We start from the raw sequence: 13,667 nt of genomic DNA, 5'->3' as shown, positions 1-13,667 counted from the left end.
AGGCCTCCAACGGTTGTGCCCACTGACCCCCTAGTCTCAGCAATGCCCCGTCCCCCATCACTTACCTGTTTCTCCCTTTTGACCATTGGTCTGGGCTCACTGGCTGTTGCTGGGCCTGGTAGTTCATTGTCTCCTCCGCCCTCATCTTCCCCCTCCCCCGACGAGCCTAGTTTAAAGCCCGCCGAAGGAGGTTCACCAACCTGGAAGAGAACACACGCTTACCTTTAGGGGAAAGGTGGAGCCCATCCCATCCCAGCATGTCTCTCATCACGATGTGCCGGTCATGGCTGAGGAAGCCAAAGCCCGCCTCGAAGCACCATTCCTGTAGCCTCCAGTTGGTCTCCGCTATGCACATCTCGTGGCGTCTGCCTCGACCGCTCACTGGCAGGATGGAAGAGAAGACCGCCTGTGCGCCCATCTCCCTCAGCACGCCTCCCAGAGCATGGTAGTCCTCCATCAGGCGATCAGGGGCTCTCCTGGCCGCATCGTTAGTACCCACATGGACAAGGACCATGGGGTAATAATCAGTGGGCTGGATGATGGACTGGAGCATCCCCTTCACATCCTGAATCTTCGCTCCGGGCAGGCAGTAGACCTCACGTGCTGAGGGATCCTGGCGACAGATGGGGCCCTCCGTACCTCTCAGGATGGAGTCACCAATCACGATGACGCGACGCTTCCTCCTCTTAGGCCTCTTGACTCCCGCCGCCCGCACAGGACATTGAGTGCGCAAAGTCTCCTCCCTGGTATCTTCCACTGCTCCCTCCTCCTCCAGGGCTGCCAGGGCCTCATATCTGTTCTCCAGATGGACAGGAGGAACTGGTGCCGCAACATGGTTAATAGCCCTGGCGCGGGAGACCGTCTGCCACTCAGCAGTGGAGGGCTCATCCCGGGCTGCCCTCTCCTCTGTCGTACCACCCTGCAGAGAAAGAAAATACCTATCAATTTCCTCCTCTGTCATATGCAAACAGAAGAGTACTTTGAACCCTAAAATAATAATACCTCACTGGGGCAGGGCACTGTTCGTGTCTGTCACTTTAAGACCTGAGCCAAGCAGCCAGCAAGTGTTTGATTGCAGCAGCCATTTTAGATCCCTGGCTGCCTATATAAACAGATCAGTTCCCTGCTGGCAGGCCAGGCAGCAACATTACCTGCCTGCAAGGCTTCATGTATCATCTTGGAGGTAAGAGAGGAGCTGTAGGGGATGGCTAGGAGGCTCCTGGTCCTGAGCATGACCTAAAACTGCACCCTGCTGGGAGTGGGTGGGGCTCTCAGTGATGCAGGAGCCCCCAGAAAATGCCAGGCCAGTTACCACCCTGGTGAAAGGCAGGTTGGGGTGCCTTAAACCCAGCTCCCACAACCAGGTGGGTCACCCACTAGTACGGCCCGAAAGTAGACCCAGGAGTGAGAGTGGGGCTAGAGGCTCAGAGGCCTGACTGAGAGTACCCTTGACTGGTCAATGCTGGGGCCAGGGCCAGAATGGTCAAAAGGGCCAGGGGCCCACCGCGAGGGACACCCAGAGCTGAGGGCCTGGGGTTCCAATTGGCCTTGGAGGCAAGACCAGGGCCTGTGTGGCCACTCCCAAGATGGGTAGTAGTTTCAGAGAGCTAGGCAGCCCTGAATGAGGGTGGGGTAGGCCACCTGAGTGGAGGCATCCAGTTGGGGTCCAGTAGGGGCATCCAGCTGGAGGATTCTGGGGCCCAGTATGGGACTGGTGAAATTAACATCAGTGGATGCCATCTGTGAGGCATGGGCTGTGGTGTAGGGGAGGTACGGAGCCACAGACAGCGTCCCCTGGCATCGGGTCAAAAAAAAAATGGGCAGTCTCCTGCCTAATTAAGATAATTAATTAGATAACAACAAGGTGTGGCAGGAAAGAAGCTGGCAGTTGGCCCAGAAACAGGTGGGCAAGCCAAAGGCAAAGTGGCCCTGAGAAGGCCCCCTGCTACATTCACTTTTACTTAAGAAGTTTAAATGTGCTGTTAACTTAGGCACAAATGAATTTATTTAAGGTCACAGTAGAATGTCTCCTGAATTCCTTAAAAAATATTTCTGGACTTCTCTGATTCTATTGTTTTGTGAATCAACTATTGTTTTCTAAAAAAGTATTATTTTCCTGAATCATGGGGCTAGAGTGTTGCAGGATGCAGAAAAACTGCCAATCCTTGATTTTCACAGGACTGGAGAGTTTCCAGCATTTTAGAGAATTTTAGGCCCACAGAAGAAAAGAACTAATTGATTTAGTGTGGTATAAGTGCTTATGGATTTTAAACAGTTTTACGGTCTAAGTTTTATATGACAATAAATAACAATTTTATTGTCCAGGTAAACAGGCTTAATCATGCAAATAAGGGCTCAGTGGATCATCATCTTTGTCACCATATGCTACCTAAAAATCATAAAGCCCAGCAAAAAGAAAAAGATGCTGGGAAAACATTATCATCTTCCTATTGCTGCTTGAGGCGTTTAAAAAATGTAATCCTCTAAAAGTCATTTTAGAAATTAAAGAAAGCTTCTCAAATCTAGATTTTTTGCCTATTGTTTCAAACAGGCAAATTCAGCTCTCAAGTTTTTCTGTGTCCTGTCTCTGTTCCTGTGCAAAATGTATTAGAAAGTCCACAGCTGAAGCCCTGTCCACACAGATGCCAACCTTCATTGGTTTGAAAAATATCTTCATCAAGAAATTGGTTTGAATAAAATAGAAATACTACCTTAGGCTCCTGATATACATTCCAGATAGAGTTTCAGTATAACAGATCTGTGGGGGGGAAGAGAGAGAAATATCATTAACGCTTACTGCTTCCATTTCTTCACCATGTTATGAATATTTAAAGAATCTTTTATGTCCTGGGTCATCCACACAACTCTCACTGGAAGGGCATTTTGCTTTGCATTCAGAAGAACAAAGTTATAGATGTGGGGGGCTCAGAAAGGACAACTGCTTTGGAACACCTTTTGCATGGGGCCTACCAGATGGCCAAAGGTATAATTTTATGTAACACTAATCACTGAGCCCTACCATCAGATTGCTGTCCTCTGGGTGAGGTGTGTTGCAGATCACCCCGATGCACAAGGGACCCAAACTACAGGGTAAACCGCTTCAAGATTCTACCTCGCCCTCTTCCAAATCCTGTGATATCCGTATCTGAGGCACATCTTAAGTTAATTTTTATAGTGAACAAAATACAACGTAATTCATTGGCGATGCATAGGGGGTGCACACGGGTGCACATGCATCCCCTGAGCATGGTGGTGCACCCTGTATGAAAAGGCGCTGGCAACACTGTTGGTGGCACCTGTGTACTGTCACCACTCGCCACCCCCCCCACTGCTGACACCACCAGTGGTGTTTGTAGGCAGTCAGCAATTGCCGCTGGCCACTGCCAATGCTGCTGGCAGCATCTGTGGATGGTTGCTGACCCCTGGTCTGTACTCACATGCCCCTGCCCCTCCCTGCCACTGACAGTGCCAGTGGCATCTGCAGGAGCTCCCTGGTTATTGGCACAGCGCTCCCCCTGCTGCCAGCGCTGCTGTGCCCCCCCATCACTGGGAGCACACATTGTTCATGACATAATTCATCCAGTCCTACCAATGTATGATATTCCCTACAATATGTTTTCAAACAGTGTGGGACATACCATATTTTTCACACACAACCTATCCCCAAACAAGACATTCACCTTGTTATGAGAAAGCTGAATGAAGAAAAAAAATCCGTCATGGCTGAATCCTGATTGCAGTGGCTGTGCATGTGAGAGGGTTAACACAGAAGCTCTGACTAAAGAATGAACTCTAACGCTTCCCTTTCCGAGGCTGATGGAGGGAGAAGTGTGGCAGCAGCCATCTTGCAGCAGCATCTCCCTGCTTCTATTCCTGCATATTTCTATTCCAGCAACGAAAAAGCTTACCCACTTAAGAATGCAGCCTGGTTTTGGAGGACTAGTTATTGGGAAAGAAGTATGTGTAGTATGCAAGAAAGTACAGTAGCTAAAATTGAAAGATAATTTTATTATAATTCCCTTCTCTCCTTCATTTTCGTTTGCTAATAGCCTTCTGGACAAAATAGCTCACCTTTTTGTTTGAAGCCTTCCATATTTTTTCTCTGTTCAGGAGTGAATTATTAATACATAACAAAATCTTTAAAATAAATCTAATTTTCAATGAGTCTATAGTAAAAAAAAATGGCTGAATTTTGAAACTCAGAGAAAGATCTCTCAAATTGTTGCGATTTCTTTTCAGTTGAAATTTTTTTTTTATTTAGAAAAATTGGGATGTGTACAAAAATGATCTGCTGAGCAAACAGCAAACAACTGCATTGAGCTATAAGCTGAGTAGATCAGGAGAGATGCATTATACATGTAGGCACAGCTTGGGCAGTGCACATTCCAAATGAGTTTCTTTTGAACCTGAAACTTCTTACCTCAGTCATCCATGTCCTTTTTTGTTCCCTACAGATGCAGTGTGGCGTGTGTTTTCACCTTCCATTCTAATTTGTCAGTCCAAGAATACTGACATCTTTGATCAGAGACTTGGCTGTCAGACTGCTTTCCCAGACTTTCTGAGTGGTGGGGTCTACAAGGATCTCTTGTGCACGGCCCTATCTGGTTCTTACAGACAGTCTCTGTGAGTCTTATCCTGTGGGAAGCAATTTTATAAGTGTCTCACCAGCCTCACCAGTGCTGCTAGTAAGCGCACGCTTGCTGAAGTGTACATATAGTAATGCTGAAGCTAAAGACATATACTTTTCAGAGCAGCAGTAGCAGTAAAAAAAAATCTGAAGACACCTATCTGTGCCTCCAAAACATGAATATTTGTGGAATTCATTCATGTTTTTCTTTCCTTCAATCCTTTACCTGTTTTTTCCATAAAAATAAGTTTCCAAAATAGAAAAGTAAATAAAAACTATATTAATATAACTTCAGAATCAGAAAGTTACAATAATAGTGTGTTAAAATAACCTTGTTGGTTTATTCCCTATAAATTATTGTAGATAACCTAGGGAACACTCCAATACTGTAGGAATGTTTTATAGCCATCTAAGGCAATTTGCAAATTCCAGACATCACCACAGCATGTGGTATTTTTTTCCCTTGAAATTTGAAAATCAACTAATTTGTGTTTATTTTGTCAGCTCTTGGTAAGACACTGCAAAGTATAAGTAAAAGGATCTTTCCTTTGAGAAGAAAACCTCTCAGGCCATGTTGTACCTTACCGTTTCCTGGATTGCAGTAGGGATCTTATGGTGAAAACACATGCTACCTTTCATCACCTTTGGGCTGTCATAGAAAGGCCAAAAAGTCAGACATCCATGCCCCTTGTCATGCCACAAATGCAGCCACAACAAAGGTCGTATCAATTTGTGCAGCTACTTAGCAGCAGATCTGTTTGCCTTATGACATGAGAGCATAGGCAGCCCAGAACTGCCTGCACTCTCCAGCCACCTCAGGCAGGTGTGCTGGGAGCTCAAGGGGCCTGATCCTGCACTCTCTGCGAATCCCCACCTAGGATTGGGCCCCTCAAGCCCCAGAAGTGCCTGGCCATCTTTCCTTTCTTACGGAGATGTGCTTTGGGAAATGTTGGGGCATGTTTCCATAAGTGGGGAAAGCTGTTTCCCCACCTACAGAGATGCACTCTCAGAATCTCCAGGATGCGTCTCTGTAAGTGGGGTAAGCTAGAGTTTCCTTGTTTTCAGAGATGCATTCCTGGCACCTCCCCTTACAAAGAAGTATCCCAGAGATCCCAGGGGTATGTCTCTGTAAGCAGGGAAACCCAAGTAGGGGGTGCACAGGACCAGGCCCCTCAAGGCCCAGGAGAATACAGCACCCATTATACCACAGTGTCAATAAGCGGGACAATGGCCAAAATGAATTTCAACCAGTGAAGTGGATCAGCTGTGCCAGGATACATCCCAGTACAGGTGATCTGATTCATTTGGTGGCATTTATGTCTAGCATTAAACAGTGTCCATTTTCTCTTGTGGGTACCAGTGGGCCAATATCCTTTATCTTCCCTTTAGTCTATACATGCAACTACAATTAAAGTATATGTAATTAGTAAATCTGCCCATTCATGATTGTCCCAGGGCCATTCAGGCAAGAGAGCCCCGAGCTGCACCCTGGGAGCTCTGGGGATGGGGGCCATGTATAAAAACAAAAAAACAAGAAAGTTACTTACCTGCAGTAGGATGCACAATGCTGTGGGAACAAAGAGTAGAGCCCACATGGGCTATAAGCTGAGCCTTTATCCAGCTGAAGCTGGCTGGTGACATCACGGGCAATCACCAGCTAGCAGAAATAAGAAGGATCACCACAGGAGGAGCGAGGAGAGCAGGAGAGGTGGCGGAGGCTCTCCACACAGGTGGCAGCCAGTGCCTGTATAGTGAGGAAAGATCTAGCCAGGGAGCAGCTGCAGGGACGGCAGGGTCTCCCTGCTCGGGCAATGGAGAACAATGAAGAACTCGAGCCCTGAGGGGCACTGGGGGCAGAACACTGCAGGCAATGCCAAGGGCAAGCAGCACCACAAGCGGCACTCAGCTGCATGAAGGAAGCAACAGCCCAGAAGAGACGATGGGTCATCTTCCTGAATACTCCCAAGTACTGGGTACAGGAGACAGGTTGGCAGTAGCAGAGGCGAAGAAACTCCCAGGGAAGGGCGTCAAGGGGACCCCATCGAATCTTGACAGTGGGGCTGATGGAACAGCCCAATAGGCCACCCAGACCCTTATTTTGTTCTGTACATTTTTATTTTCCCCCTTTTTGTGGGGTGGTGATGAGGCATGTAGGCCTCATGAATCGAGTGTCTTAATCTTGAAGGGCCCCAGCACAGGGAAGTGAGGGTAACCGAGGAATGCTGGCATTGTGGCTTCCTTCCTTGTTTTGTTTCGCATTCCTTTTTTTTTGTTTCCCCTTTTCTCTGGTAGTCCCAGAGCGGGTAGAGACCTGGTTTATGCAACTAATAGGCCTGGGGGCCACCACAGGCATAAAACACTCGGAACACAAAACCCCAGGGAGGCATCAAGGTCAAGGAAACATCTTCCCCGGAGGGACGGCCGCCTCAGACCAGGTGTCCCACCAGAGGTTGGTGTAAGGCTGGGGTGTAGTAGCAGTGGAGCCCCACAAACGGCCATGAAGCGGAGCGCCCACCCCTGAGGGACCTCCAGCAGCCCGTACCCCCACTGGTAGTACATTCAAAGTCGTGGCAGGTGAGTTTAGGGGCAGCCACCTACATCAGGGGCTGCACAAAGCATCAATACATCCATCACCGGCCGGTCGGGCCAAGGCGGTGCATGAATTGGTGTTCAAGGCGAGGCAGGCACAAAGATTCATACATAAAGATATGAATATGTAATATACACCTCATACATGTAGATATCCATATCTTCAAATAAAGACATGAACCATGATTTTTAGCAAGATTAGGAGATGAGTCTTTCTAGTTGTTAAGTTAGCAGGTTCTAAGTACCTTGACTGGAATGCTCTCCTGACTTTGACTCCATCCCAGTTGCAGTTGCTGGCAGGACACAATAAACTGATTTCTTAACTTGCTACACTGAATGGTTTATGGTGACTGAAAACTCCAAGACCTCAAAACCAGTGATAAACTGAAACTTTAGCAAGTGAAGATCTTAAATAACTAGGGGCTGAGTTTCAAAGATCAAAAATGAAAAAAGTCAAGATTTTACACACCAACCAATAGAAACAATAGTTATATCATAAAAAATTAAAATTTTTGAAGTAGCTATCCTATAGCTAGACACATTTTAACTTGGGCTGCTTGCAAATGATGTTGTCCATTGGTGAAACAGAAGATAAATCACATTTTCAATTCTCACTGCCAGTGAACTTGCAAATAAAAGTTCTTAAATGGAATATTGAACATCAATCATCCTAATGATAACTGAAGAGCTACTTACACTCTGCTGCCAGAAGCTTACTTGACTTTCCCTTCCTTATCCTTGAATCTGTAAGTATAAAAGTAAGCAAACAGCACAGAACAGAAAATTATTCTAGAAAGGGTACTCATCAGCTTCCAATATCAAATTCAATTAAATTCTTACCATCTTCTTGGATAATTTATCAATATCTATATAAAATTATCAATTTTTAAGGCAAGTATAAAAATCACCCCATATTCTAACCTGGATATATTCAGTTTTGAAAGGTTCCTGAGTATTTTTCACCTTTTAAAATTCATTTTCTCATAGGCTCGCTCTCTATATATAGTATACTATACACAGATAGAGAGAGAGAGCACACCTGTGGAAAGAATGTGTGTATATACACAGAGGATCTTTAAACATCTTTATGCATATAAATACCAAAAGTCTAAGTGGAAGACTACATTATAAATTAAGAGGCTGCAACATTTTATTTAAACTAGACAAATCTGGTTAAGAATACATATAAGCATTTCAGACAAGTAAACATCTGTGTAGTTCAAAAGCAACACTGACTTATTTATTGTAAGACTGGTTACAGATGCAAATTCTGTCAGCGAAGTTTTGATGCAGAATAATCTTAGAGCCAATCTGTACTAAATATGATGAACTTGCAATGCAATGTGGGCACAACTTTAATAATATTCACATGGAAGATCTATCAAACTCTCCTATAATTAGGTTTCTGTTCAATAAGAGGAAGTGTTAGGACTATAATCTTGGAATGTCTCCAATGTAATCATACACTAGCCATAGACCCATAGGCCAATTTAAACATATTTGACAGCAAACACCATCACAGGACTATTTTGTATAACAGTAAATACATTATTATAGTCTCCAAAAATATAGCAAAGGGCTTCTTCAGCTCTGTTTTCCCTAAATATAGGACAAATTTACCCCTGATTTTCTTTTATTTCTGTTTTTCAAAGAGTAATTTCCTAACATAACCAATATACTGCCATACCTTTCCCTCACCCACCCAGTTACCTGAATCAGTTAGCCCATTTGTTAAAAGAAACATATAAAGATAAGTCATTGCTTGATGGTAAAGTGATACAATCTTTACTTAATCTATTTACCAGTTAAAAATGTAAACTTTGGTGCTATCTTACTGGGCACTTACAGGCCAAATGTGCAAATGTTACAAAATGCAGTAATTGTACTCTTATTGGAGACATATGAAAGCCCCTAAAAGTATCAGAGACTGGCAATACAAAGTATTTTAAAAGGTGGTTATCTGCTAGAACCAAAGTGTTACAATTGTACCATAAACATTTGGGATTTTTAATTTGTAGAATCCCTGCAGTATATGAGCTTCTATAGTGCAGTTGACTGTGTTTTATCATGTTGCAGAAAGTATTTCTGGCCTCTTTTCCAGCATCTAAAACACACTCAAAATAAATAAGTAACATTCAGTATTCATGAAAAAATTATTTGAAAAAAATTGTCGGGGGTCAACAGCTAAGATTTTAAAAAGTGTGAGCATGGTATTTTCCATCTGAAAAGATTCCTAAAAGAAGCTAGCAGGTATGCAGAGGACATAGGAATTGTGACATATTTTAAGTCACTGTTGTAGCACCTGAAAACTCAAGTTTGGCTCCTAAATTTATGGCTTACTTGACAAGAAGAAAAGGATGTCACATTTAATAAAATACAATGAAGTTTTTTTCAAGTATGCATGTCTTGTCCTTTCTTCCTTCCTTCCAAGTTTTATATCTTTTAACATATCACTTCTATGTAAACTGTGTTTGAATTATAATGTGAGAGGCAAGGAAGTCTCAGGGTAATATCTTTTATTGAACCAAGTAGTAGGCCTGTGAGAAGCAGCTAATATTCACTTTGGATTCAAATTTGGATGATTCAGGGGACAGTGATTCGATTTGGTGATTCACATCACTGTCCTGAATTGAATCTGATTTGGAGATTTGGCCACTGCCAAACTGGATAGGCCCCAACACCTGCCCGCTCTCCCAGCCCCTGCCCTCCTGGATGCCCTGCCTGGCCACAGCTCCTGGTTCTTTAGAAAAAAAAAGCCCCAAACTCACCGGCTGCTGCCAGGTGTGTGTGGGGGGGTAATACTCCTGCCCTGCACTGCATAGGGGCTCTGCCACAAGCCCCCAGAGACCCCAAGGCTGCTGTAATGGCTAGTGAGTGAGGAATTTTTTTTGTAAATGAACTGGGAGCTGGGGTAGGCGGAGCAGCTGTGGTGGGGCTGGGACAGTGGGTGGGGGTTGGGGGCTCATGGCAGAGCTCCCCATGCAGCGTGGGGCAGTGGGTGTAGTGGGGATCACCCCCTTGCCCAGAAGCACCCAGTGAAGTGGGGGCTTTTTTTTTTTTTTAAAGACCCAGGAGCTGGGGCCAGGCAGGGCAGCCATGGTGGGGGGGGAGGGGCTGGGGCTGAGAGAGTGAGCAGGGGTCCGGGGCGCTCAGAGGAGCTGAGGAAGCAGGCAGTGGGGGTAAGATATCACTCTTACACTATCAGTTTAATTACAAGACATCTTGTGTATATTTTGACAGCAGCCCAGAATACTTATTCATATCCTGTCTTTTTAGGTAAAACATCAAAACAATATGGCACACCTGACTGAACCTAAATGGACTCATATGTTCCCTATGTTGGTGGTAGGTATTTGGATACTCACGATAACACTGTGGTACAAAAGAGATGTGTCATTTTGATAAACTCCAGTAAATTAACATAGCTTTTCTACAGATAATTTAAATCTCTTAGGCACTCTTTTGGCATCTCATTTCTGTCCAGTAAAGCATTTAGACATTTACTTGACTTTAAGAACACACTTCAGCTCCACTGACTCAAGCATGGCCTTAAATACTTTCTTGAATAGGGGTGGGCTTAGGCTCTGCTTCTGGGTATACCATGAACTGCCTATAACTTGGTAAGGCTGAGCAATTAGGCTTCTAGCTCACACCTAAACCCCATTGTCATCTACACACTGGGTATTTCCTCATTTATCCTACTGGGGTGGAAGAGGGAGAGCACACCTATCTAAGCACAAAACAAAGGATCTGTTGGTTGTTTCCCCTTATGCAATAACCCAGTTGTTAGATAATTCACCCAGGACTTCACAGACACGTCTCCCACATCCTGGGTGTGTACTCTAACTACTACACTATCAGACAAAAGTGAAGGACAGACACCAACCCCTTCCCTTGTGTTTTGGGAAAAAGGGCTGGCATAGGAACCTCTTTCTAGGGGAGGTATCAGAGCTGTGAATTCTAATTGGAGACAGATGACTCCCTGAAGCCCAGAGGAAGGCAGCTAGTATCCCCCTCTTCCCAGTTTGTCCTGTTAGCTAGCTAATGCAACTCCATTTTCAGTGTGCTAGAGTCGGTGAATCCCATTCACCTAACTCACTCCATGCATTGTTTGGGGAACCTACATACCTAACTTGAGATTACATACTTCACTCGATTCTACTAGTTTGCAAGACATGTAAAAGTGAGCTAGTGCTCCCTTCTGTGCTGTATGGGTAAAGATCCATCATTCCTCAATATTTATACAATAGTAAACCCAATTCAACCCCTTGCCTTTTAGGACAGCCCCAATTTTGTTGGAATATTTACCTTTGAACACCCATGCTTCATTCTTTCTCCATTTCTAGGCAGCCAAGCTAAGACTGTTTTGGCCTGAAAGTCAATCCAGTCAGCCTTCCAAACCAGAGCTGTTTGACAAGAATAACAAGCCTGTAATGAGAAAACTAGGTGATGAAAATAACAATGATTTCAAGCATTTACATTTGGTGACAGGTTTCGCTGGTGTACTCTGCAAAAGCTGAGTATTCCAACTGTGGTGAAAACGAGTACTACAACCAGACCACTGGGATGTGCCACGACTGTCCCCAGTGCCAGCCTGGAGAAGAACCTTACATGGTAAGTTCAGATTCTCATAATCTTGTTGTAAAATTCCAGCCCCAGAAATGGCATATGAAAAGATGACTTACAAAAACAAATGTATTATTCATAATGGGATTGGTGGAAGTGCAGTTTAGTGTCTGTGTACACTGCTAAACACAAGCAATTATGGATCTCAGTGTGCTTACCATCTATCATACAAAAGCACTCTGGGGCTGAGCTGACCAAAATGCAAGTTGAGATCTGTGGCTAAAAGCTGTTGTACAATTCAGATCTTGTCTTTGAAGCAAGCATGTCGTAGAACAAATATGTTGTTAATTTTTCAGAGATGGCAATGATTTATAACATGGTTCTTTTATTTTAATATTAAAAAGAAAGGGGCAAGAACCTCAGACAACAATCCAGCAAACAGCTGAACATATACATAATTAACTTAAATTGTATGGGACTGCTCGTGTGTTTTGCTGGACCAGGGTTTCACTCATTTATACTTCAGTAAATCACATAAAGCAATATTTTAAAACAGGTCCAGTATAAAAATATCCCTCACACACAATTTTGGCAGTGCATTCTCACCTCAGTTCTTGTATATCAGCTGGCCAGCTATTTAAAAACTGGCATTAATGCTGCAGCTCTTGTGTGATGAATAGCTTGAAATGCTTTCTGACTCCCCACATAGAGAGTTTAATTTTGCTCTCCTGCTCAGATAGTTTGGCATCAAAGAAACTTGGAAGCCTCTGCAACATTTTAAATTACAGTTCCCAAATACCCATTTAATTTACTGTAGATAATTGTGGCATATTAAAAAACAAATTACTGAAATCCTGTTTGGTTTTAATAGGCTAAACATCCTATTGTAAGAATTTTGCACAGTTGCTAATCCTGATTAAATATGTTTGTAATAACCAGTTGGTATTAGTTTTATTTAATCAAAATTTAATGCTCATCTGGGAAATTTGAATTCAGGGGTTACCCAGTTTCATGCAAATGTTGCCTTTGTGAAGCATCATCTGGCTTCTTCCCTACACATCAGTGAAGAGACCACTGACATTTCTGCTGGAGTCATTAGGTTTGCCCATATTTTTTTGCTTTACTCTGTAATCCAAAGTATCCAATTTCATTGTCATCATTTTTTAGATGAGATGTACATGAAACTCACTTTAAAATCTGTCAGAAATACAATATAAGTGGCAGAAGATGTCACTTCTTGGAAATACAAGACTGTGTCTTTCCTCTTCTCCCCTTCCACATCATTCCACAGCCTGTGTAATACAGATAACAAGAGACTGAACCACAAACCTGGTTCTCCTATTTCTCAGCATCACAAAGCCAGAGGGTGGGGGGTATACTGTGAATGCTCTTTTTTCCTAGAAGGTAATGCAAAACGCAGTTCTGTGATCTATCATACAGACATGTGGATATGGCACCAAAGATGAAGACTATGGCTGCATTCCTTGTCCATCTGAGAAGTTTTCTAAAGGAGGTTACCAGATATGCAGGCGCCACAAAGACTGTGAGGGATTTTTTCGAGCTACTGTCATGACACCTGGTGATAAAGAGAATGATGCGGAGTGTGGGCCTTGTCTTCCTGGGTAAGAATTTAACTATGGATCTTTGCTCTATAAAATTGTTGTTCAGAGTACTCAAAATGCCTGTTCTGGTTCAAAACCCCTGACCTCCTCCTTTCTTTGCCTGCCTGGTTATATTTGCATTTATGGTTGGTGACAGGTATTGGTAAGTACAATATCTGTTAGGTATAATTTACAGTCTATGCATAAATAATAGATGCCAATATCTGAAATTGATTGGAGATTTTAGTAGCAATAAATGCCATTAATACCATGAAAATGCAAAG

At 43.7% G+C, this 13,667-nt stretch overlaps 1 protein-coding gene across 3 annotated transcripts in view; it reads left to right on the top strand.

The window, feature by feature from the left end:
• Positions 1 to 13,667, top strand: part of EDAR (ectodysplasin A receptor) — a 127,764-nt gene that overhangs the window by 72,510 nt on the left and 41,587 nt on the right. For 2 of the 3 annotated variants that reach the window (XM_090021429.1, XM_090021410.1), the window contains exons 2-4: positions 10,493 to 10,561; positions 11,708 to 11,830; positions 13,223 to 13,404. In XM_090021429.1, coding sequence (XP_089877555.1) covers positions 10,511 to 10,561; positions 11,708 to 11,830; positions 13,223 to 13,404 — 356 coding nt within the window. In that variant the 5' untranslated portion in view covers positions 10,493 to 10,510. Of the gene's footprint in view, positions 1 to 4,454; positions 4,624 to 10,492; positions 10,562 to 11,707; positions 11,831 to 13,222; positions 13,405 to 13,667 lie in introns of all 3 variants that reach the window. The other variant, XM_090021419.1, reaches the window with a different exon arrangement.

This window comes from Crocodylus siamensis, chromosome 1, assembly GCF_052110815.1.
Source record: "Crocodylus siamensis isolate JL-2025a chromosome 1, ASM5211081v1, whole genome shotgun sequence".
Taxonomy (NCBI): Eukaryota; Metazoa; Chordata; order Crocodylia; family Crocodylidae; genus Crocodylus; species Crocodylus siamensis.
Note: the sequence above shows the minus strand (reverse complement) of the source record. Positions and strands in the feature narration are given on the sequence as shown.